Here is a 25,894-nt window from a genome sequence, read left to right on the forward strand (position 1 = left end):
ATGGAGTGTTCTAATTTATCAGCCCCAAATGAGTTTATCTTCTCCGGGTTTCCATACCCACAAGGGTTTAAGCTGCCCTTGCTTCTCTTCTTCTCCATCATGTTTGCACTCACCCTTTCTGGAAACGCTCTGATTATCTTGATGGTAATCTCCGACCTTCAACTGCATAAGCCCATGTACTGGTTCCTGTGCAATCTCTCCATCCTGGACATGACCTTATCATCCGTGGTGGTTCCTAAAGTCATTGCAGGATTCAACGTCTTCGGAAGGGTCATATCCTTTTCAGGGTGTGTTACACAGGTATTCTTTTTGAACATTGTTGGGTATGCAGAATGTTTTCTTTTCACCGTGATGGGCTACGACCGCTTCTTGGCTATTTGTAAACCCCTCCACTACGGCAACATCATGAGCTGGAAATTGTGCCTCATCTTCTCCCTAGCTACCATCATTGGAGGCTGCCTCCACGCTACCTTTCAGACTTCTCTCACCTTTCAGTTGTCTTATGGAGAGAATAACCATATTGACTACGTCTTCTGTGATGTTCCACCCATCCTAAAGCTGGCTTGCAGTGACATACATTTCAAAGAACTGATTATCATCATCGACATGGGCTTCGTGACGCTGACCTGCTTTCTCCTCATCCTAACATCCTACGTTTACATCTTCACCGCCATTTTGAAGATCGGTAGCAGTGAAGGATGGCATAAAGCTTTCTCCACTTGCTCTGCCCATCTCACTGTGGTGTGCCTCTACTTCCTGCCTGTGTTCTATCATTATTTGAGGCCGGTTTCTCAGGACTCCATGGATAGTGTGTTAAGCGTGTTCTACACCACCATCACTCCTTTGTTGAACCCACTAATATATACCCTTAGGAACAAGGAGATGAAAACTGCTCTGCTGAAACTCTGGCGTTGGAATCCAGACTAGACAGCATCAAGTAAACCCAAGACATTTAAGATTAAAAACAAAAACAAACCATGATGAACTGTCAAAGTTTTTCATTATATTTTATCTATTGTATGGCAACACTCAAAATTTCTATTAACCACTGTTAAAGAATGGATATTTGCGGGACCGCCTTCTGCCGCCGATAGCCTCCCACCTACCAGTACGCTCCCACAGAGAGGGACTCCTCCGGGATCCCGTCAGCCAGGCAATGTCGGCTGGCGACCCCCAGGGGGAGGGCCTTCTCTGTGGCAGCTCCTGCCCTCTGGAACATTTGCCCCTGGAGATACGAAGGATATCGGATCCCCCCCCCCTTTTTTTTAGCTTTTTTAGCTTTTTAAATTGTCAATGGGTTTTAGTTTGAATGTTTTAAATTGTGGGCCAAAGTCATATAATTCTTTTAAAAAATTTAAATTTTGTATTGGTATGTGTTTTAGTTCCGGCTGTGCACTGCCCTGAGTCCATTTGGAGAAGGGCAGGATATAAATTGAATAAATAATAATAATAAATAATAATAATATAGAGCTGTGATCGCTAACCTTTTTGCCGTCGCGTGCCAAAAGTGGGGGGAGCGCGGGAAGGTCGCCCATGTACATGCCCACACCCATAATTCAATGCACCCCGCCCCCATGAATGCGCGTGTGACCCCCCCCCCAAGTCCCCCCGCTTTTAGCACGCGATGGCATGATGGGCCCGGTAGGCCCATTTTTCACCCTCCCCAGGCTCCTAGATGTTTTCTAAGAGCCTGGGGAGGGCAAAAACGGCCTTCCCCACCCCCTGGAGGCCCTCTGGAGGCTGGAAACAGCCCATTTCCCAACTTCCAGTGGGACCAGAAGGCCCCAAAATCAGATGGCCGGCGCATGCATGTGTGCTGGAGCTGAGCTACAGCAACACTCGCATGCCCACAGATATGGCTCTGTGTGTCACCTGTGGCACCCGTGCCATAGGTTTGCCATCACGGATATAGAGGGTCAAATTGCATAGAAAGCAAATGATAGCTAAATATCTATGGAGATTCTTAGTCATCCAGGTCATGGTGGTCCCAAATATGCTTTTTTCAAGAGGCAACTGGATTTTCTGGGGGGTTTTTTTGAAGATGTTTCGCTTCTCATCCAAGGAGCTTCTTCAGCTCTGACTGGATGGTGTGGAATGGATCATTATCCATAGTCAGAGCTGAAGAAGCTTCTTGGATGAGAAGCGAAACGTCTTCAAGAAAAAAACAGTTGCCTCTTGAAAAGAAAAAGCATATTTAGGAGAAAGCAGAGGAGCTGATTAGAAACATGGGCATCAGCGGATTGTTTCAAATCACACAGTCTGTTGAGTGTAATCACTTCTTTCTTAATGATGGGGTGAATGACTTGCTTTGAGGTGTAAAGAAGTGGAATCACTTGTTGGTCCTCTTATCTGCATGTCATATCCAAAAAAAGATTGAACAGATGGTCAGGGAAGTATCTGAGACAGAGGTGGGTTTCAGCAGGTTCTGACCAGTTCTGTGGAACCGGTAGCGGAAATTTTGAATAGTTCAGAGAACTGGTAGTAAAAATTCTCACTGGCCCTGCCCTCATCTATTCTCTGCCTCCTGAGTCCCAGCTGATCAGAAGGAAATGGGGATTTTGCAGTAACCTTCCCCTGGATTGGGGTGGGAATGGAGATTTTACAGTATCCTTCCCCTGGCATGCCCACCAAGCCACACCCACAGAACCGGTAGTAAAAAAATTTGAAACCCACCACTGATCTGAGATATAAGCAATGCTGAAAGAACCCTGAAGTTCCCCACGTGGTGTTGCCTAGCTCCTGTCCTAGAGAGATCCTCATCCAACTAGAACTTGTTCATAGAACTTCACAATGACCTTCTTCAGCCCAGTTTCAATTAATTCTGTTGCGTCGGAATGGAAGAGAAAGAATTCCAGCAAACCATCCTCTCCACCATGTCTCTTTAAGGTAAGGTTAAAGGTTCCCCCGCACATGCGTGCTAGTCATTTCGGGGTTTAGGGGGGCAGTGCTCATCTCCGTTTCTAAGCCGAAGAGCCAGCGCTGTCCGAAGATGTCTCTGTGGTCATGGGGCTGGCATGACTCAATGCCAAAGGCGCACGGAACGCTGTTACCTTCCCACCAAAGGTGGTCCCTATTTTTCTACTTGCATTTTTACATGCTCTCGAACTGCTAGGTTGACAGAAGCTGGGACAAGTCACGGGAGCTCATCCCATTACGCAACATTAGGGATTCGAACCGCTGAACTGCCGACCTTTCGATTGACAAGCTCAGCATCTTAGTCACTGAGCCACCACATCTCGCTAATGTCTCTTTAGGAGTTATGATATTTCTACCTCTTTCTGGACTACTAGCAGAGATTCATCTGCCTCCTACAAGGCCTATTTCTGAAGGGATATCAGTTAAGGCACGTAGGAGGGAAATCAGAGAGGGAAAAGAAGAATTATTTAACAACTAATTTTTATTGGAGAGTTTGTACATATCTATGAGTTTTAGAAGAAAAGGTGTCTTTAAAAAACAAGAAAAAAATAACACATACATACTTAACACAAAGAAGAAGGGAGTCAAGCTATTCTCCAAAGCATCTGAGGGTAGGGCAAGAAGCAATGGGTGGACACTAATTAAGGAGAGAAGCAACTAGGGAGAAATTTCCTGACAGTGAAAACAATTACCCAGTGGAACAACTTGCCTCCAGAAGTTGTAAATGCTCCAACACTGGAAGTTTTTATGAAGAGATTGGATAACCATTTATCTGAAATGGTATAGGGTTTCCTGCCTGAGCAGGGGGCTGGACGAGAAGACCTCCAAGGTCCCTTCCAACTCTATTATTCTATTCTATATTAGCAGCGGCCTAAAAAGCAAACACAGTTCTAGGCTGCTTAAACAGAGGGATAGAATCAAGATCACGTAAAGTGTTAATACCACTTTATAATGCCTTGGTAAGGCCACACTTGGAATATTGCATTCAGTTTTGGTCACCACGGTGTAAAAAAGTTGTCGAGACTCTAGAAAGAGCTCAGAGAAGAGCAACAAAGATGATTAGGGAACTGGAGGCTCAAACATATAAAGAACAGTTGGTGGAATTGGGTATGTCTAGTTTAATGAAAAGAAGGACTAGGGGAGACATGATAGCAGTGTTCCAATATCTCAGGGGCTGCCACAAAGAAGAGGGAGTCAAGCTATTCTCCAAAGCACCTGAGGGCAGGACAAGAAGCAATGGGTGGAAACCAGGGGTGGGTTCTAAATTTTTTTACTACCGGTTCTGTGGGCATGGCTTATTTTGTGGGTGTGGCTTGGAGGTCATGTGACTAGGTGGGCGTGGCTAGCTGGTCAGAGTCATTTCTGGAAGGTCCTTGCACTTACGACCTGAGTAATTTGTTTGCTTTTAACACTGATCAGCTGTAGGACGGCCCTTTGAAGCCCCGTGGCAAGAGTTTAAAAAAGAGTTTTTTTCCCTCTAGTCATCAGCTGGGACTCAGGAGGCAGCAATAGATTGGGGGTGGGACCAAATAAAAGGTAAGAATAACATGGGGGGGTGGGGGAGTGGGAGGGCGGGGGGGAGAACCGGTTCGGTGACGTCATATCGTCACCGCTACCGGCTCGGCCGAACCGGACCAAACCAGGAGGAACCCACCACTGGTGGAAACTAATCAAGGAGAGAAGCAATTTAGAACTAAGGAGAAATTTCCTGACAGTTAGAACAATTAATTAGCGGAATAACTTGCTTCCAGAAGTTGTGAATGCTCCAACACTGGAAGTTTTTATGAAGAGATTGGATGACCATTTATCTGAAATGGTATAGGGTTTCCTGTCTAAGCAGGGGGCTGGACTAAAAGACCTCCAAGGTCCCTTCCAACTCTTATTTGGAGAACCAGCACCACCACCCGCTCCTGACATGCGATGGCAAAAAGGTTAGCCATCACCGATCTAGATATGTGGAGAAGGAAAAAGATAACCCAGGTGGTAAGTCATGGCAGTCAGCTCTGACATAAAAGAGCCTTGATAGTACAGTGGGATACACACCCTGTTATTAACACAGCTGCCTGCAATTTCTGCTGGTTCGAATCTCTCCAAGGCTCAAGGTTGACTCAGCCTTCCATCCTTTCTAAGGTAGGTGAAATGAGGACCCAGTTTGTGGGGGCAATAAGCTGACTTTGTATAAAATATACAAAAGTATGAAGGGTATTGCCTAACGCATTGTAAGCCGCCCTGAGTCTCCGGAGAAGGGCAATATATAAATCAAATTTTTTAAAAAAATCATTGTTCTGAATTAATTCACATTGGAAACTTAACTCGTGACTAATTGATCTTTCTGTGACGATGTGTGCAAACTTTCAAATTTACTTATTGTTTGAAAGAAATTGTTCCCTAGTGGACTTTCTGGAAATCATAATTGCCTTTCTCTTAAATCAGCCACGTTTTAAAACAACGTACACTAACTCTCTAGGGAATAAGAGCAGAACGTTCACTGAAGATGCAATGTTATAAAAACAGCTGGAAACAGAAGAGTCTGAAGTGCTTCTACCTGGTGACATGAAGATGTATGATGCTGCCTAATTCTTCGCTTCACATTGAGAGGCCTTATTAACTAGGAGTTCATAAGATCCTCAGTTCAGAACTCCAAGTAGCTCTAGATTTGAAAGGGGAAAAATATCTCAGCAAAACTGAGAAGAAGGCTCATGGCTTGGTGGAGACTTGGCATGCCACAAACCAGTGGTGGGATGCTGCCGGTTTAACAACCAGTTCGGTGATCGTGCGCTTTGCACATGCACGCGCCTAACACGCACTGCATGCGCGTGCACAGTTTTAGAAATACTAACCTTCTGTGTTACCGCTTGGGAGTTACACAGCTGAGGCGCGGCAATCCGCTCTGCCGTGCCAATCAGCTGAGGAGATAAAGGTAAGTAAAGCGTGCGGGTGGGAAGGCAAGCCAACCTGATCGTCAGAGCGAACCGGTTCACTCCCAGCTGATCGTCGGAGCTACCGGTTCGCCCAAATCAGTCCGAACTGGTAGAATCCCACCCCTGCACAAGCCTGTATCTGGGGTGATATCTACTTACCTTCCGGTTTGGAAGTGCATGAGTCACACGCGTGCGCGGACCCTCTGCACATGCACAAACCCTTCTGCACATGTGCAGAGGGTAAAAAACAGGTTACTTCCTGGTTAAAACCAGGAAGTAATGACGACCGGGTGGGTGGGTGGAGCCTCGTGCTGCCGTCGCTACTGGTTCTCCAAACCACCACTGCCATTGCTACCGGTTCAGCCGAACCGGTCCGAACCGGTAGCATTTCACCCCGCCTGTATCTCACAATAGTTGTGAAACTGAGGTTACATTTGTTGGATTTTTTTTTTTTTTTTACAATTAGTTATGCCAGCTAAAGCTTGGAAAGAAAAGGTGAGACCTTCCACTCTATGCTAAATTTAGGACTCTTATCTTGGAGCAAGTAAAAATACATCACTGTCCATCAAGAGAAAGTTCGTTTGTTTTCCATAAGAAGTCCAGCAAACCTAAGAAAGAAAATTAAAAGTTACAAACCTATGAGTTTGTCCATCAAAATATTCCACCGGCTCTTCTGGGAGCAGCATTAGAACTACTGTGCCTTTCAACCCTCCCAATCAATTTCACACCAGCAAGTATGATGGAAAAGAAGAGAAATGGATGGAGTCACTCCTTCCTCAACACTGTATTGATTTATCAAAATTAAAACCAGGGAGACTCTAAGCATTGTACATGATACCAATTTGGAATAGGTCTGTGAATGAGGTGAACGATGTCCCAAAAATCTATCCGCAAGGCTGGATTCCATGTTGTGCGATGATCGATGAATCTTCCCGGAATCTCAACAGAGATATTAAAAGGTATATTAGGCTAACGCAAATTATTTTTCACATTTATTTTATGTCCCCTTCCTATCCTCTATAAGGTGACTCTGGGCCACATGTTCATTTGAGGGTGGACATTTTTCAACTTGTATATGGTGTGTGGATGTGCAAATAAGAAATTTGAGTTGGATCTGGTCCTTCGTATTTTCACATGAGATGCTTTACAGTTGATATAATGAAGAATTGCATGATTTCCTCCATGGTGTTGTAGGAAGGAGGCACCCACCCACCCCTCCTAGAAGAATGAAATAGTCTAGAAAATATTAAAGAGGCAGAATATTATATTTCCCTGGATGAGAAAAGGAGAAACATGTTTTTAAAGACAAAGCTCTCTGCAGCTCCTTGCCTCCCCCCACCTTCAGCTCCAGGGTGATGGGATTAAGACATGGCCCACAGGACATGATAGGATTAGCCCTCTACCCATCTCACCACATGGCACCTGGGAAGTTTACATCACCCAGAAAGGCTCAACCAAGCCTGGGACACAGACAGCCTACTAAATTAGCTAAGATCCCCGCCCCCTGGGAGTCTGACAGCCAATGGGATACATTTATTGTACAGGAACAGGAAACTCTAAGGCAGGGCCCAAGAGTGTGTATAAATATAATCCTCTCTCCACTCCATGTGCCTTTTTGCCCAGGCCCTCAAAACCATGTGGTCCTGTCCACCATTAAACCATCTTTCCAAACAGCCAACATGTTTCCAGTGTCTTTATCCACACTTGGAACTGAACCCGGATGGATATTTCTTCCAACAGTGTAAAAGTTGTTTGTTCCCCAACTTTACAGAATCTTCGATCACAGGGGTCTCCGATATCCTGTCTGTGGACTGGGACCGAGCTGCAGCATGCCAGCAAGTGGGCCATGCAAACAAGCAACACCCCATCCATGGGGATGCAGGCAGCCCCTCCTCCAGTCCGCAGAAAAACGTCTCTCCATGGAACCAGTTCCTGGGTGCCCAAAAGGTTGGGGTCTACTGTTCTATTAGATTGACAGAAGCTTAACTCCTATCTTTTTCCTATCAAGCTTATATGCAGGATTTCTTCCACTCCTGTAAAAGGACTTGCAGAACAACTCCAGATCTGGGGTGAAATATAAAATTTGTTACTACCAGTTCTGTGGGCGTGGCTTTGGGGGGGGGGTAATGTGACTGGGTGGGCGTGGCCAACTTTTTTTTTTTAACTTTTCAAAGCATTTTTTCTAATGCTTTGAAAAGCTTCTGCAGATCAGGCAACTCAGCTGGGATCGTCAGGGAGGCTTTTTAAAAAATACTTCTCTGCCGAACAGGCAACTCAGCTGGGATTGTCAGAGACTTTTCAAAGCATTTTTTTTACCACCTCTTCGGCCAAGAGGTTGCAGAAAAAAATGCTTTGAAAAGCCTCTGACGATCCCAGCTGAGCCGCACGATCATCAGAGGCTTTCCTTTTTTTACTTTTAAAAGCATTTTTTTTGTCCGAAGAGGTTATAGAAAAAATGCTTTTAAAAATTAAAAAAAAGCCTCTGATGATTGCACGGCTCAGCTGGGCATGGGGGGACGGTGAGGGGGGCGCAGGGATTTTTGCTACCGGTTCTCCGAACCACCCACCACCATTGCTACTGGATCAGGCGATCCGGTCTGAATCGGGAGCATTTCACCCCTGCTCCAGATCCATATTTCATTTGTCTTATCAGTTTGATGAGTGAAGGAAAACATTTCGGTGATTTTGCTTGGTGGCCTTCGGTTCTTCTCAAGGGGTTATCTGGCAAATGATTTGAAAATGATCTCTCTCTGACATTTCTGACCTCACCAGCTGAGTTGGTGACACTGGCTCTCTTGCAGCCCAAGTTGTTGGTCAATGCTTGTTCCTGAGGGAAAACTACCATTATTCATTATCCAGAATCCAACAAGATTAGGAGAGGTATAAACAGTCTCTTCTATTGGAACAGACATAAATAACGCCTGTGCTTCGCTACGAAATTATGTGATCAGGCTTGATAAATTGCCACTTAAAGCCTGAAACTTAATGTAGAATGTGTAACTTCGTAGCATCAGAGCATGTTAATATAAGGTAACTGGTAGTTGGAACAGAGAGGGAGGGGGAATAGAGTGTCCCAGCCTGCAGGCCGGATGAGTCACATGCTGGCCATGCCCACACCCAGTTAGTGAAGGGGTAGCATCAGAGCATGTTACTATAAGACAACTGGCAGTTGGAACAGTTATTTTCAGGTGGGGAGAGGGAGTAGAATGTCTAACTCCTTAGCATCAGAGTGTGTTAATATAAGGCAATTGGCAGTTGGAACAGAGTTCTTTTCAGTGGGGCGGGGGAGTAGAACATCTCGCTCTTTAGCATCAAAGCACGTGAATATAAGCATCTGAATATAATACAATAATATTGTATATGAAATACTAATGTTCTGATGGTCATTTCGAAAAATCCTTTCTTAGCAAGCACCTAGAAGCCAAGAAGAACATACGTGCCAAATTTCAAGTTTGTAGGCTTTGCGGTTCTGGAGATTTTGTGATGAGTGAGTGGTATTTGGCTTTTATATATATTGATTAGGTGTATCTCGTTTGCTGCTAAGACAGGATGCGATATGGTCAGCCAACTGATAAGTAAAGGAGAAGAAATTTTGGACAGCTCTATGATACAGCTCTAAAAGAATTATAACCCAATCTACCCGACCTTATTTAAATATGGACAAGATACAGGTGAAACTCAAAAAATTAGAATATCGTGCAAAAGTTCATTTATTTCAGTAATGCAACTTAAAAGGTGAAACTAATATATGAGATAGACTCATTACATGCAAAGCGAGATAGTTCAAGCTTTGATTTGTCATAATTTTGATGATTATGGCTTACAGCTAATGAAAACCCTAAATTCACTATCTCAGAAAATTAGAATATTACATGAAATCAATAAAACAAGGATTGTACATAGAACAATATCGGACCTCTGAAAAGTATAAGCATGCATATGTACTCAGTACTTGGTTTGGGCCCCTTTTAAATCAATTACTGCCTCAATGTGGCGTGGCATGGATGCTATCAGCCTGTGGCACTGCTGAGGTGTTATGGAAGACCAGATCAATAGCAGCCTTCAGCTCTTCTGCATTGTTCAGTCTCATGTCTCTCATCTTTCTCTTGGCAATGCCCCATAGATTCTCTATGGGGTTCAGGTCAGGCGTGTTTGCTGGCCAATCAAGCACAGTAATCCCATTGTCATTGAACCAGGTTTTGGTACTTTTGGCAGTGTGGGCAGGTGCCAAGTCCTGCTGGAAAATGAAGTCAGCATCCCCATAAAGCTCGTCTGCAGAAGGAAGCATGAAGTGCTCCAAAATCTCCTGGTAGATGGCTGCATTGACCCTGGACTTAATGAAGCACAGTAGACCAACACCAGCAGATGACATGGCTCCCCAAATCAACACAGACTGTGGAAACTTCACATTGGACTTCAAGCATCTTGCAGTGTGTGCCTCTCCATTCTTCCTCCAGACTCTGGGTCCTTGGTTTCCAAATGAGATGCAAAAGTTGCTCTCATCAGAAAAGAGGACTTTGAACCACTGAGCAACAGACCAGTTCTTTTTTTCTTTAGACCAGGTAAGACGCTTCTGACGTTGTTTGTTGTTCAGGAGCAGCTTGACGAAGAATACAACATTTGAAGCCCATGTCCAGGATCCCTCTGTGTGTGGTGGCTCTTGGTGCACTGACTCCAGCCTCTGTCCACTTCTTGTGACAGTCCCCAACACTTTCGAATGGCCTTTTCCTGACAATCCTCTCCAGGTTGCGGTAATCCCCGCTGTTTGTGCACCTTTTTCTTCCACACTTTTCCCTTCCACATAACTTTCTATTAATGTGCTTTGATACAGCACTTTGGGAATATCCAACTTCTTTTGCAATTACCTTTTGAGGCTTTCCCTCCTTATGGAGGGTGTCAAATATGGTTTTCTGCACAACTGTCAGGTCATCAGTCTTTCCCATGATTGTGATTCCTACTGAACCAGACTGAGAGACCATTTAAAGGCTCAGGAACCCTTTGCAGGTGTTATGGCTTAATTAGCTGATTAGAGTGCGACACTTTGAGCCTAGAATATTGAACCTCTTCACAATATTCTAATTTTCTGAGATTGTGAATTTGGGGTTTTCATGAGCTGTAAGCCATAATCATCAAAAGTATGACAAATCAAGGCTTGAGCTATCTCGCTTTGCATATAATGAGTCTATCTCATATATTAGTTTCACCTTTTAAGTTGCATTATTGAAATAAATGAACTTTTGCATGATATTCTAATTTTTCGAGTTTCACCTGTAAACACAGACGTGTATTTCAACTTGGTAATACTTTCCAGCTCTTATTTCTTTCCAAATAACATAGAATTTTGAGACATAAGGAGCATTTCTCTTCCACAAGTTCAGGGTTGGTCCATTATGGATGCGCTGTCTGGATCCATACATTTGTAGGCAAGATTTTAGACTTTAGAATCTTGTTTTTCATGGCCAGGTACAAGTTCTTTCAGGAACATCCTTAACTCACACATTGAGACTTAAGATAACTCATTTTATCATTCTATACTTGGTTGCTGGAATTAGGTATGTCTAGTTTAATGAAAAGAAGGACTAGGGGAGACATGATAGCAGTGTTCCAATATCTCAGGGGCTGCCACAAAGAAGAGGGAGTCAAGCTATTCTCCAAAGCACCTGAGGGCAGGACAAGAAGCAATGGGTGGAAGCTAATCAAAGAGAAAGAAGCAACCTAGAACTAAGGAGAAATTTCCTGACAGTTAGAACAATTAATCAGTGGAACAACTTGCCTCCAGAAGTTGTGAATGCTCCAATACTGGAAGTTTTAAAGAAGAGATTGGATAACAATTTGTCTGAAGTGGATTTGGGTTTCCTGCCTTCTTGGACTAGAAAACCTCCAAGGTCCCTTCCAACTCTGTTATTCTGTTCTATTCTATTCTATTCTATTCTATTCTATTCTATTCTATTCTATTCTATTCTATTCTGTTCTGTTCTGTTCTGTTCTGTTCTGTTCTGTTCTGCTCTGCTCTGCTCTGCTCTGCTCTGCTCTGCTCTACTCAATTCAACTCTACTCTACTCAATTCTACTCTGCTCTACTCTACTCTACTCTATTCTATTCTACTCTACTCAGCTCTATTCTACTGTACTCTACGCTACTCTACTCTATTCTGTTCTGTTCTATTCTATTCTATTCTATTCTATTCTATTCTATTCTATTCTATTCTATTCTATTCTATTAACATATCTCATCTGCCCCACAGGTTAGGTGAACAAAAGTAAAACAAAAGTACTACATGGAGTGTCCGAATCAAACAGCCCCAAATGAATTTATCCTCTCTCGGTTTCCTTGTACAGAAGACTTAAAGGTCCCCTTGATTCTCTTCTTCTCCACTATGTTTGCACTCACCATTTCTGGGAATTCTATGATCATCTTGGTGGTGATCTTTGACCTTCAACTGCACAAGCCCATGTACTGGTTCCTCTGCCATCTCTCCATCCTGGACATGGTCTTCTCAGCTGTGGTGGTCCCCAAAGTGATTGCAGGGTTCAGTTCAGAGGGAAAATCATTTCTTTTCCTGGATGCGTGACAGAGGTCTTCTTTTTTAACTCTGTCGGGTGTGCAGAATGTTTTCTTTACACCTTGATGGGTTACGACCGCTTCTTGGCCATTTGTAAACCCCTCCACTATGGCAACCTCATGAGCTGGAAAACCTGTCTCACCCTCTCCTTGGGTACCATAATTGGAGGCAGCCTCAATTCTGCATTTCAGACCTCGATCACTTTTCATGCGCCTTACGGAGAGGACAATTACATTGACTATGTCTTCTGTGACATTCCATCCATCCTTAAGCTGGTGTGCGTGGACATAAAATTCAACGCATTGATGTTCATTGTTGACATGAACTTCATAACGATGACCTGCTTTCTCCTCATCCTAGCCTCTTACGCTTACATCCTCACAGCCATTTTGAAGATCACTAGCAGTGAAGGTCAACGCAGAGCCTTCTCCACTTGCTCTGCCCATCTTACGGTGGTGTGCATTTATTTCCTGCCTGTGTTTTATCGTTATATGAGGCCATCTTCTCAGGACTCCATGGATAGTGTGGTAAGCGTGTTCTACACCACCATCACTCCTTTGTTGAACCCATTGATATATATGCTTAGGAACAAGGAGATGAAAAGGGCTCTGCTGAAATTCTGGGTTGGTAATCCAGAGTAGGCAGCAGGAAGTATACCCAAGACATTTTTAAACTTTTTTTTTTTTTAAAAAAGAAATATGGTGAGTAGTCAAATTGACGACATCATTTCCAGATGGAATTCAGATGTAGTTTAGTTTAGTTTAGTTTAGTTTAGTTTAGTTTAGTTTAGTTTAGTTTAGTTTAGTTTAGTTTAGTTTAGTTTAGTTTAGTTTAGTTTAGTTTAGTGTCATTGCACCTTGCTCAATGAAATTAAATGCCATCTTCAGTGTACATTATACATGTAAAAACACACATCCTTCACAATCTGTACACTGGGTACACTGGGTATACTGCAGGGGTGAAATCCAGCAGGTTCAGACAGGTTCTGGAGAACCGGTAGTGGAAATTTTGAGTAGTTTGGAGAACCGGTAGTGGAAATTTTGAGTAGTTCAGAGAACCAGCAAGTACCACCTCTGGCTGGTCCCAGAGTGGGGTGGAAATGGAGATTTTGCAGTATCCTTCCCCTGCCACACCCACCAAGCCATGCCCACAGAACCGGTAGTAAAAAAAATTGAATTTCACCACTGGTACACTGGGTACACTGGGTATGTCTAGTTTAATGAAAAGAAGAACTAGGGGAGGCATGATAGCAGTCTTCCAATATCTCAGGGGCTGCCACAAAGAAGAGGGAGTCAAGCTATTCTCCAAAGCACCTGAGGGCAGGACAAGGAGCAATGGATGGAAACTAATCAAGGAGAGAAGCAACTTAGAACTAAGGAGAAATTTCCTGACAGTTAGAACAATTAAATCAGTGGAACAACTTGCCTCCAGAAGTTGTGAATGCTCCAACACTGGAAGTTTTTAAGAAGATGTTGGATAACCATTTGTCTGAAGTGGTGTAGGGTTTCCTGCCTAAGCAGGAGGTTGGATTAAAAGACCTCCAAGGTCTCTTCCAACTCCTATCCTATCCTATCCTATCCTATCCTATCCTATCCTATCCTATCCTATCCTATCCTATCCTATCCTATTCTATTCTATTCTATTCTATTCTATTCCTAGCAGGGGGTTGGATTAGAAGACCTCCAAGGTCCCTTCCAATTTCTATTCTATTCTATTCTATTCTATTCTATTCTGTTCTGTTCTGTTCTGTTCTGTTCTATTCTATTCTATTCTATTCTATTCTATTCTATTCTATTCTATTCTATTCTATTCCATTCCATTCCATTCCATTCCATACCATACCATACCATACCATACCATTCCATTCCATACCATACCATACCATACCATACCATACCATACCATACTATACAATTGAATTGAAAACCCCTGACATTGCATTAATATTGCACTATACAGTAGAATTCAGTATAGTTTCTGATCTGGGATAGAAGCTGTTTTCAGCCTATTTTTATTGTCCTATACCGACTGCCAGATGGTAATAGTTCAAAAAAAATGAGAGGGATCTTTAAGAATGTTTTGAACTTTCTTAAGCCAGTGGGAGCTATAAAGCTCTTCCAAAGAGGGGAGAGGGCAACCAATGATCCTCTGGGCAATGACGTTAACCCTCTGGAGCGCTGTCCTATCTGCCACTGTGCAATTGGCAAACCATACACAGTAAGTTAAAATAAGACAGAGTCTTATTTTCGGGGAGACAAGGTAGCCTCAGGTACCCCTGCTCTCTTGGACAAATAAGACTAGGAATTCCAGCAAATTATACTCTTCATGATGTCTCTTTAGAACATTGGTGTCAAACTCGATTTCATTGAGGGCCACATCAGGGTTGTGTTTGACTTCGGAGGCCAGGGGGTGACCAGGGTGGGTGTGGCCACCTCGATAGACATCACTCGTTGAGGCTCAGTTTTCAGCCACAATGGCTTCCTGCAGCCCTCTTCCAGCAAAAATGAAGCCCCCTCCCCCCATTTTCGCTGGCAGAGGGCTGCAGGAGGCCATTGCAGCCAAAAACGGAGCCTGGGAGGGCCACATGTGGCCCTCTCGAGCTCTGTTTTTGCTGACAGAGGCACTGCGGGCTGGTCCTTCACTGTTTCCAGGGTGGTCCCACAGGCCAGATCTGGCCCGCAGGCCTTGAGTTTGACACCCCTGCTTTAGAAGATGTCATATTTGCTGGCTGCATTTCCATTGCCTCCAACAAGACCAGTTTGTGAAGAGATCTCAATGGAGGCATGTACTGTAGGGAAAAAAAATCAGAGAGAGAATTATTTAGCAACTATTTTAATGGAAAATTTATACATGACTGTATGTTTTAAAAATGCATTTAATATCTTTTCTGAATGTATTGCCATGTGCTTTTCCCATGATGCACGAAACTTTTTGATGTTGTAATTTAAATAAACATTGTTGTTTCCTGACTTTATTCACCAAACTTGAGAAATGTAACATTCTATTATTAGTGTGTGGCATTGTTACAGTAGCCAGAAGACCACAGTAGTTTAGTTTGCCAAGGTACCAGTTCTGTTGTATGACACGCTTGCACGCTTACCAAGGTATGTCAGAGGAGGGTGAGCTGGCTTCACACCAGAGAGAAAGATGAGCAGCATTTCCTGCAGTGTGATCCAAAGTTCCCTCTCCTCCTGGAGTTGCCTTACAAATGGATACCGCAACCAGGAAGGTTCACATCAGTCAGGAATCTGACTGCCTTCACAGAGCACCAACTCATCTCCCACCAAAGTGGTACCTATCTCTCTACTTGCATAGAACATACTTTTGAACTGTTAGGTGGACAGAAGCTGAGGCAAGTGACAGGAACTCACCCCAACACATAATGCTAGAACTCAAACCGCTGGAGCAGAAATCATATCCAGCATCATTAAGCCACCGAGCCACCCCACCTCATTCTAAAGTTAGATTTGCAGATAATAATAAATAATAGATTTCCTGTATAAATGCAGCAGAGACAATAATTATGAAACCTTTTTCATTTACAAGAATATTCTTGCAATGAAGCTTACACTTTCCAGAAAAGCAAAGACATGGTAAAATACTGCTGCTTTCTCTTGTGCTCTTGCCAAGTTCAGAGGTGGTATTCAGCCAGTTCAGACCGGTTTGAGAAAACCGGTAGCAGAAATTTTGAGTAGTTCGGAGAACTGGCAAATACCACCTCTGGTTGGCCTCGCCCTCCTGCCATTCCCTGTCCTATATTCCCTTGTTTTTTAGCTCATCTGATTCACGCAGCAGAGCAATTGTCATGCCTCAGCTGAGCTAGACAACAGCTCAGTTCACCAGTGCTGACACCAAGGGTGGTCTTTGAGTGCTGTGCGCAAAGCACACTCTCATAGAATGGTAGGAAAAGATTTGGAATCCCACCACTGGGCAAGATCTATGGAGATCTGTGTGCAATGTCTCCTATAGTGAGTTACTGAATTTCAGGAGGACACTTGCCCTAAACAGCAAGGAATATGAGAATCATTTTTCCAGATGGCTTTTACTTGAAAAACAATATCTTCCTGAGTGTCAGCCAGATCTCCAGCATGGGTTTTTACTTTGATGCCCTTGCTATTGGCTGCCATAGTAATGGGGAGGGGATGTCAGAGTATATTCATCAACTGGAATAGAACATGGTAACAAGGTCAGCCAATGTATAGGCATAGCAACTAATTCAGCCAATGGGAGCTGAGACAGACTGGAGCCAGGGCGTGTCTTAGTCTGCAGCTTCTGAGTCTGTGCAGAGAAACTGAAACTATTCTGCTCTGCTGAAATGAAACTAACTGTTCTCTCCTGCCTTGTGTTTTGCTTGTAACTGCTACTACGCTGAAGAAGAATCTATATTGGTATTGTACATTTATCTTCATATATTATATGTATATAAAGAAGTTAATGAATCCTGCTGAATCTGTTTACCTGTGTGTGCTTTCTGGATTTGATTTCTACTGCAAACTCTGATAGGGGGGCATGGCATTTGGGTTTGGGAAGTGAGCTGATGAGGTGAACTAAAAGGAAGATTTTAGTTAAAAGGCTCTCAAGAATTACTACACTGCTGAGTGGAATTGTTTACATTCAGTCAAGGCCAACCATCCTAGAACTCCAGATGGACGAAAATACCTGAAGATGTGCTTCACATGACATTATGAGCGATGTGGATTGAATATTCGGCCTGGGTCCTTGGGGGGAGGGATTTGGGGAAACTTTCAAACTGTAACTTTTGTACCTTTTGAATCAGATCTTGCCTTGCTTTCACTGCTATCATTTCAAACTCAGTAAAAGTACCTCTTCTCTACCTCAGTGGAGTTGAGGGTTTTCTTTCTTGGGTTTTGAACAGCTCCTTTTGTCTAATTCAATCCTGAATTCTCAACTTTATCACATATGTCTTGTATTCCAATGATGAGATCTTCTTAATATCTCTTCTAACCATTGTATTAACTCTTTAATCTCTCTAGATTGAGAGCAAAGTCTAAAGTCCAGCTGAAATGCTTACGGGATTTCCTCTTCACTGATGATGATGCCATCACTTCTCACTCTGCTGAAGACCTTCAACAACTTATGGACAGTTTTAGCAAGGCCTGCCAAGACTTTGGACTAACAATCAGCCTGAAAAAAATACAAGTCATGGGTCAGGACATGGATTCACCTCCCTGTATTACAATCTCTGCACAAGAACTGGAGGTCGTCCATGACTTTGTGTACCTTGGCTCAACTATTTCTGACACTCTCTCTTTAGATACTGAGCTGAATAAACATGTTGGTAAAGCAGCCACCACATTTTCCAGACTTACAAAGAGAGTATGGCTTAATAAGAAGCTGATGGAACATACAAAGATCCAGGCCTATAGAGCCTGTGTCCTGAGCACACTCTTTTACTGCAGTGAGTCTTGGACCCTTTACGCACGGCAGGAGAGAAAGTTGAACACCTTTCATATGCGCTGTCTCCGATGTATTCTTGGCATCACCTGGCAGGACAAAGTTCCAAATAGGGCAGTCTTGGAACGTGCTGGAATTTCTAGCATGTATACACTATTGAAACAGCGACATCTACGCTGGCTGGGGCATGTTGTGAGAATGGCTGATGGTCGGATTCCGAAAGATCTCCTGTATGGAGAATTAGTGCAGGGAAAGCGCCTCAGAGGGAGACCACAGCTGCGATATAAGGATATCTGCAAGAGGGACCTAAAGGGAATGGACATTAACAACTGGGAAAATTGACCTCCGATTGTTCAGCTTGGAGGCTAAAGACGCAGCATGGCCTTCTCCAATTCGAAGAGACACTTGTTCAGCAGGCTGAGGCAAAGAGGCAGTCCTGGAACCAGCGAAATCTGGAGGCTGGGCAGGGGACAGAATATATCTGCCCTCAGTGTGGAAGGGATTGCCACTCTCGAAGTGGCCCTTTTAGTCACACTAGATACTGTTTTAGGACCTCTTTCCAGAGGACAATACCATAGTCTTTTGAGACTGAAGAATGCCAATGATGATTTGATGACAAAATTTTATAGCTTTTGGGCATTCCCACCACATGTGGTAAAAAGTCCCTGGCACTCTTGCCTTGCTTTTTTAAGTTCCAACTTTCACAACCAAATGTAGCTATGAGGAGCGAATTAACCTACATTAGTTCAGATTCATAGCAAGGGAATACCTCTTTGGATATAGTGAACGATGTATTTTGCTGAGATTTTTGTGCAAATCATGACAAATAGAGGTGCTTACCACTTCCCCCCCCCTTTTTTTTTTGCAACTATAAATGCATACAAAATCCATTTTCCTTGTCCTTTTCTCCCATTAAAACCGTAGTTAAAAACAACAACAGGGTATCTTCCAAAGCAAAATTAACATAGAATCATAGAAGCAAATGAAAAGCAATATGTAATCAAAAGGGAAGTATTATTTTACAAGACCAGATCATATATAGTAGGGGGTGCATTTTTAGTCTTAACTGAATCCCTCCATTTCTTGCTAAAAACATGCATCATATCCAGAACAGATGCAAATTGCCATGAGATGATAATGTTTGTTTGATGGCTAGTGATGATCCATGACTAGAGTAGTAAATCTAGATTAGTGTAACAGAAGTGTAAGAATAAATCAGGAAAGAGACAAGATGGATCATGGATTTTAAAATGAGGACAGCCTTATGGTTAATTAAAGGAAAAACAGACATTCAAGCTATGCATTTTAGAGAAGGAAAAAAAGATAATCCAAATAATAAGACGGAAAAATGACTTGAGCAGTCAGCTCTGGAATAAAATAACCGTTCTCAATTAATTCCCATTGGAAACATTAGGATCTTAGCTCATGGCTGATTGATCTTTTTCATGATTATGTGTGCAAACTTTCAAACTCACTATTATGTGAAAGTAATTGTTTCCCCAGGGGAGTTTCTGGGCAGATTTAATTGCCTTTCTCCTAAATCAACCATATTTGAAAATAACGTTTACCAACTCTAGGGAATAAAGGCAGAACGTTCACTGAATAACTACAATGTTATAAAAAGATGTGGAAACAAAAGAGTGTAACTGCTCCTATCTGGAGATACAAAGATGTACGATTCATAGCAGTGTTCCAATATTTGAGGGACTGCCACAAAGAAGAGGGGGTCAACCTGTTCTCCAAAGCACCTGAAGGCAAGACAAGAAAGAATGGATGGAGACTAATTAAGGAGAGAACCAACCTGGAACTAAGGAGAAATTTCCTGTCAGTGAGAACAATTAACCAGTGGAACATCTTGCCTCCAGAAGCTGTGGGTACTCCAACACTGGAAGTTTTTAAGAAGAGATTGGACAGGCATTTGTCTGACCTGGTATACAGTTTCCTGCCTGAGCAGGAGGTTGGACTAAAAGACCTCCAAAGTCCCTTCCAACTCCGTTATTCTGTTATTCTGACTCTGCCTAATTCTTCACTTCACATCCAGAGTTCATATCAAGCAGGAGTTCGTAAGATCTTCAGCACACAAATCCAAATACCTCTAGCTGTATTTCACAATAAGGTATTGACTATTTTTTTAAAACTTGAAATTACATTTGCTGGGGGTTTTGCAATTAATTAAACCAGCTGAAGTTTAGAAACAGAAAGTCTGAGATCTTCGTCTCCATGCTCAGTTTAGGATTCCTCTTGGAGAAACTAAAAATACATTGCTTTTCCATCAAGAGACAATTTATCTGTTTCCCATGAAGTGCTCAGTGAGTCTTCTGAACAGAAAGAGAATGAAAAGTTACAAGGTTACAAGTTAACAAGCAAATCATTCAGAGGTAGTATTCAGCTGGTTCAGACCGGTTCAAGCGAACCGGTAGTGACGATGATCAGTTCTCCCCACCCACCCAACCCCGCTCTATCCTGTCCTTTATTTCCTGCTTTGTAGCTCATCTCAATCGCGCGGCACAGCTGATATTTTTCCCCGTCGCTGATCTACTTACCGTTGCTGACTTGGAAGGTAAGCAGCTGAGCTTCTAAATGCTCCATTTTCAGCGCTTCATGCAAGTGCCTTAGGCACACACACGTGCAAAGTGCACACTCACCGAACCAGTTGTTAAACTGGCAGCATTCCACCACTGAAATCATTCAAAGACTCCATCAGGATTTTCCACCTCTTCTTCCAGGAACAGCATTAAGAAATATTCACATTTCTACCGTTCCAGTCAATTTCACACCAGCAAACTTAGCATGTTGGGGTGGGGTGGGGGAGAGAAATGAATTAAATCACGCCTTCCCTGAGATTTTATTTATTTTTTAATTTATCAGATCGTTAAACCACAGAGGGATTCTGGATGGCGTATATTGTACAATGTTGGAATAGATCTGTGAAGCGGCAAATGATGCCAAACAAAATCTATGTGCAATGCTATTTTCCATGCTGTGTGATGATCGACGAGTCTTCGGGAATTTCAACATAGTTAGTAAAAGGTATATTAAAGGTAAAGGTTCCCCCGCACATGTGTGCTAGTCGATTCCGGCTCTAGGGGGCGGTGCTCATCTCCATTTCAAAGCCGAAGAGCCAGTGTAAAAAAAAAAAGTACTACATGGAGTGCCCAAATCAATCATCCCCAAATGAATTCATCCTCTCCGGGTTTCCTTGTACAGAAGACTTGAAGGTCCCCTTGATTCTCTTTTTCTCTGTCATTTTTGCACTCACTCTTTGTGGAAATTCTCTGATCATCTTGGCGGTGATCACCAACCTTCAACTGCACAAGCCCATGTACTGGTTCCTCTGTCACCTCTCCATCCTGGACATGGCCTTCTCAGCTGTGGTGGTCCCCAAAGTGACTGCAGGATTCATCCAGCCGAAAAATATCATTTCCTTCTCCGGGTGCATCTCACAGGTATTCTTTTTGAACTCGGTTGGGTGTACAGAGTGTTTTCTTTACACTGTGATGGCTTATGACCGCTTCTTGGCCATTTGTAAACCACTCCACTATGGCAACCTCATGAGCTCAAAAGCCTGTCTCCTTCTCTCCTTGGGTACCATAATTGGAGGGACCCTCCACTCTGCCTTTCAGACCTCTCTTACCTTTCATTTGCCTTACGGAGAGCACAACAATATTGACTATATCTTCTGTGATATTCCCTCCATCCTGAAGCTGGCTTGCATTGAGATACAATTGATAGAAATGGTTATCATCATCGACATGGGCTTTGTGACAATCACCTGCTTTATCCTCATCCTAGCATCTTACACTTACATCATTACCGCCATTTTGAAGATCAGTAGCCATGAAGGACGACACAGAGCCTTCTCCACTTGCTCTGCCCATCTCACTGTGGTGGTCATATACTACCTGCCCTTGTTTTCTCGTTATTTGAGACCGGCTTCTCGGGACATCCTGGAGAGTGTGGTATGTGTATTCTACACCACCATCACTCCTCTGTTGAACCCCATAATATACACCCTTAGGAACAAAGAGATGAAAACTGCTCTGGTAAAACTCTGGGGTAGGAATCCCGAGTAGATTGCAACAGGTGTGTGCACCATATATTTTTCGTCAAGTTTAGATGACTAGATGTGAATTCTAATTTACTTTAGTGTATGGATGTGCAAGTGAGAATAGGAAGACAGTTCAGAACTACAGTATCTATTAACTTTTTTGTAGCTCAGCCATGATTATTGGAATGGATCAGAGGTGGGTTTCAGCAGGTTCTGACCAGTTCTGGAGAACCGGTAGTGAATATTTTGAGTAGTTTGGAGAACCGGTAGTAAAAGTTCTGACTGGCCCCGCCCCCATCTATTCTCTGCCTCCCAAGTCCCAGCTGATCGGGAGGGAATGGAGATTTTACAGTAGCCTTCCCCTGCCATGCCCACCAGGCCACACCGACAGAACCGGTAGTAAAAAATTTGGAAACCCACCACTGGAGTGGATACATGGGAAAAGAATAAAATGGAATGGAGTGGAGTGGAGTGGAGTGGAGTGGAGTGGAGTGGAGTGGAGTGGAGTGGAGTGAAATGGAAGGGAAGGGAAGGGAAGGGAAGGGAAGGGAAGGGAAGGGAAGGGAAGGGAAGGGAAGGGAAGGGAAGGGAAGGGAGGAGAGGAGAGGAGAGGAGAGGAGAGGAGAGGAGCGGAGAAGAGAAGAGAAGAGAAGAGAAGAGAAGAGAAGAGAAGAGAAGAGAAGAGAAGAGAAGAGAAGAGAAGAGAAGAGAAGAGAAGAGAAGAGAAGAGAAGAGAAGAGAAGAGAAGAGAAGAGTTGGAAGGGACTTTGGAGGTCTTCTAGTCCAACCCCCTGCTCAGGCAGGAAATCCTGTACCATTTCTTTATATAATTTTTAAACTTCGGTTTAGTTTTTCTCTTGCATATCTGTGTGCATTTCTACTTATTTTCTTATGGTTGTCTCAATCAGATGTAGACTAAAATACATTCACTTTGGAATAAAATTTACTCTTCTATTATTCTTTTATTGTTTAAAAGGGAACTGTAACAGAGGATATTGTTTATTTTGGAAATATTATACACCATTCCTTTTCAGTAAAAGCTGCAGAAATATTGAAACAGCATTATCTTTGTTTGATAGTTTTGTAGATTATGCCAATATTTTCCTGAGATTCCAAAATATGTTCAAACGCTGCCTATTCGCATTGTGTTCTGATTGTGTCATGCTGAGGTCTCTGTTCATCTAACTTCCTAAGCTTTTGGAGAGAAAATGTACTAAGATGACTTCCTGATCATCTTCGTTTAAGGAACAGAGTCCTTCTGAACCAATGGGATGGCCCACATCTTTATTGACTTGTTGATTCTGGCTTTTGACTCATCCAAACTGCATGGATTCACCGTCAATCTTATTTGGTCCTGATTTCTAAGTTGCATCTTAGAGGTGGCGCAGTGGTTAGAATCAGAGGTGGTATTCAGCAGGTTCTGACCAGTTCTGGAGAACCGGTAGCGGAAATTTTGAGTAGTTCAGAGAACCGGTAAATACCACCTCAGACTGGCCTTGCCCCCATCTATTCTCTGCCTCCTGAGTCCCAGCTGATCGGGAGGAAATTGGGATTTTGCAGTAACCTTCCCCTGGAGCGGAGTGGGAATGGAGATTTTACAGTATCCTTCCCCTGCCATGCCCAACAAATGACACCCACCAAGCCATGCCATGCCTACCAAGCCATGCCCACAGAACCGGTAGTAAAAAAAATTTGAATCCCATCACTGGTTAGAATGCAGTATTGCAGGCTAACTCTGTTCACAGTCTAGAGTTCGATCCAGTGGTGGGATTCAACCCATTCACACCGGTTCAGGCAAACCGGTTGTTAAATTACCCCCGCCCCCTCCATGCTATCAAAGTGGATCCTGGGAGCTGCAATGGAGAAACAAGTAATGGAGCGGCCGGCATGAGAAAAGGAGAAGGCTGCTTTCCCTCTTTCTTCTCCCTGCTCTTCCTCCTTCCCTCGTGCTGGCCACTCCATTTCCCATTTCTCCACTGCAGTGCAGCGGCCAGGATCCAGTTTGATAGCGGGAGGGGTACTTTAACAACCGGTTTGCCCAGGGTCAGGTTGGCCATTGCAAGAGGCTCATCTGACATGTGTGTTGGAGCTGGAGGATGGGGACGGGTTGTTGTGGCTCCATCATCTGAGCCTGTGTCATTGGCAGGAGAGGACTCCGAGAGTGAAGGAGAGGAGTTGGCAAGGCCTCCCTCTCCAGGACCCTCCTCTCTGGCAATGCCTTTGGTGTCCGCCGAAGGGCAAGAGATAGGGCCGGGGCCAAGCACATCCACACAGCCACAGATGGACAGTGATGAGGGTAATGAGTCTTGGCTGGATCCACACCAGCGTCGCAGAGATAAGCATGCACAACAGAAGAAAAGGCGTGCCCGAGATTAGGCTGAGTCACTGGACCACACCCCACAGGATATAAAATGGAGCGTGGTGGCCAGTCAAACCTTGTGACGAACAAAGCTGAAAGCTTCCATGCCATTCTGCATTGCTGGACTTTTGGCTATAGACTTTGCTGGATTATCTCTGGACTTGATTGACTCCGTAATTATTGAGCTGTTTCTTTTGATGTATCAGAAGTGGGGAGAAGTTATCTCTCCTCTTCGTAAATAATAAACTCTTGGCAGGCAGCCACTAGGTTGTGGCCAAGTTCCGTTATCATAAGGAAAAGGATTTTGCCAGCTGGTTTGGTCTTTAACTCTTGAACGTCTGTTGGTGGGTGTGTGTGTGGTTGGGGACAGAACATGGGTCACATCTCCCATGACAGCCAACCTGACCCCGGGAGAACCGGTTGTTAAATTATTTGAATCCCACCACTGGTTCGATCCTGATGGGCTCAAGGTTGACTCAGCCTTCCATCCTTCCGAGGTCGATAAAATGAGGATCCAGATTATTGGGGGGCAATGTGTTGACTCTGTAAACTGGTTAGAGAGGGCTGTAAAGCACTATGAAGTAGTATAATACCTATTGCTATTAATATGGATCATTTCAGTATCTTATACCTTGTATAACCAGTGGTGGGTTGCTACTGGTTCGTCCTGGTTCAGGCAAACTGGTAGCGGTGGGAGGCTCCACCCACCTGCCTGGACATCTCTGCGCATGCACAGAAGCGTTGTGCACTCCCGCACCCGCCCATGAGCAGACTGGTAGCGAACAAAAGTGAAACCCACTACTGCGTATAACCTTGGCATTTAAATTACATTCCCTGATCTATGATAGTTTAGATGGAGGAATAGATAAACACTCATATAATATTGTGATTTTTTTTCCCCTAATGAAAGTATATTGGATATTTTTCCAACAACTCCAGTATAGTCACCCTCGTGGTTGTTTCAAAAGAATTGGCTTCATCTCGGCTGCAGATAATTTGTTGTGTCTGAGAACATAAACATTCTTTTTATTAAGAAAATGGAAATCCGAATCCTATCATTGTCATCGGGTTTAAGTTAGAAGCATTTGTTTCTAACAAAGTAAATAAAATAAAAGCGCTAACATTAAGAACTCCAAGGCTTTATATTGGTTTCTTGTATTTCACTCATGACAGAAAAGAATAGAATAACAGCGTTGGAAGGGACCTTGGAGGTCTTCTAGTCCAACCCTCTGCTCAGGAAGGAAAGCCTATATCATTTCAGACAAACGGCTGTCCAATCTCTTCTTAAGAACCTCCAGTGTTGGAGCATCCACAACTTCTGGAGGCAAGTTGTTCTACTGGTTAATTGTTCTGGCAGAAAATGTCTCCTTAGTTCTAGGTTGGTTCTCTCCTTGATTAGTTTCCATCCATTGCTTCTTGCTCTGCTTTCAGGTGCCTTGGCGAATAGGTTGACTCAGTGGTGAAATCCAATTTTTTTTACTACTGGTTCTGTGGGCGTGGCTTGGTGGGCATGGGGTGGCTTGGTGGGCATGGCAGGGGACGGATACTGCAAAATGTCCATTCCCACCCCACTCTGGGGCCAGCCAGAGGTGGTATTTGCCGGTTCTCCGAACTACTCAAATTTTCCGCTGTGAACCAGCGAAATATAGGTTAGGAGTGGAGGGAAGCATCCC

The 25,894-nt window shown here is 43.6% G+C and overlaps 3 protein-coding genes across 3 annotated transcripts; all 3 read left to right on the forward strand.

Moving 5' to 3' along the window:
* Positions 1 to 927, forward strand: LOC139324376 (olfactory receptor 10G6-like). The gene has a single exon (XM_070954088.1). It carries the CDS (start codon positions 1 to 3, stop codon positions 925 to 927), a length of 927 nt encoding a protein of 308 aa, XP_070810189.1.
* Positions 928 to 12,114: 11,187 nt separating this feature from the next.
* LOC139324378 (olfactory receptor 10G6-like) lies at positions 12,115 to 13,040 on the forward strand. The gene is given in 2 exon segments (XM_070954089.1): positions 12,115 to 12,370; positions 12,373 to 13,040. Coding segments are annotated over 2 exon segments (924 nt in total).
* Positions 13,041 to 20,960: 7,920 nt separating this feature from the next.
* Positions 20,961 to 21,887, forward strand: LOC139324379 (olfactory receptor 10G6-like). The gene has a single exon (XM_070954090.1). It carries the CDS (start codon positions 20,961 to 20,963, stop codon positions 21,885 to 21,887), a length of 927 nt encoding a protein of 308 aa, XP_070810191.1.
* Positions 21,888 to 25,894: the final 4,007 nt, after the last annotated feature.

Source organism: Pituophis catenifer, unplaced genomic scaffold (genome assembly GCF_029215685.1).
Source record: "Pituophis catenifer annectens isolate HBS135680 unplaced genomic scaffold, rPitCat1.0.hap2 SCAF_15, whole genome shotgun sequence".
NCBI classification, from domain to species: Eukaryota; Metazoa; Chordata; class Lepidosauria; order Squamata; family Colubridae; genus Pituophis; species Pituophis catenifer.

Bases quoted from the DNA above. Each gene is read 5' to 3' on its own strand.
- LOC139324376 (XM_070954088.1), top strand. From the start codon at position 1: ATGGAGTGTTCTAATTTATCAGCCCCAAATGAGTTTATCTTCTCCGGG.
- LOC139324379 (XM_070954090.1), top strand. From the start codon at position 20,961: ATGGAGTGCCCAAATCAATCATCCCCAAATGAATTCATCCTCTCCGGG.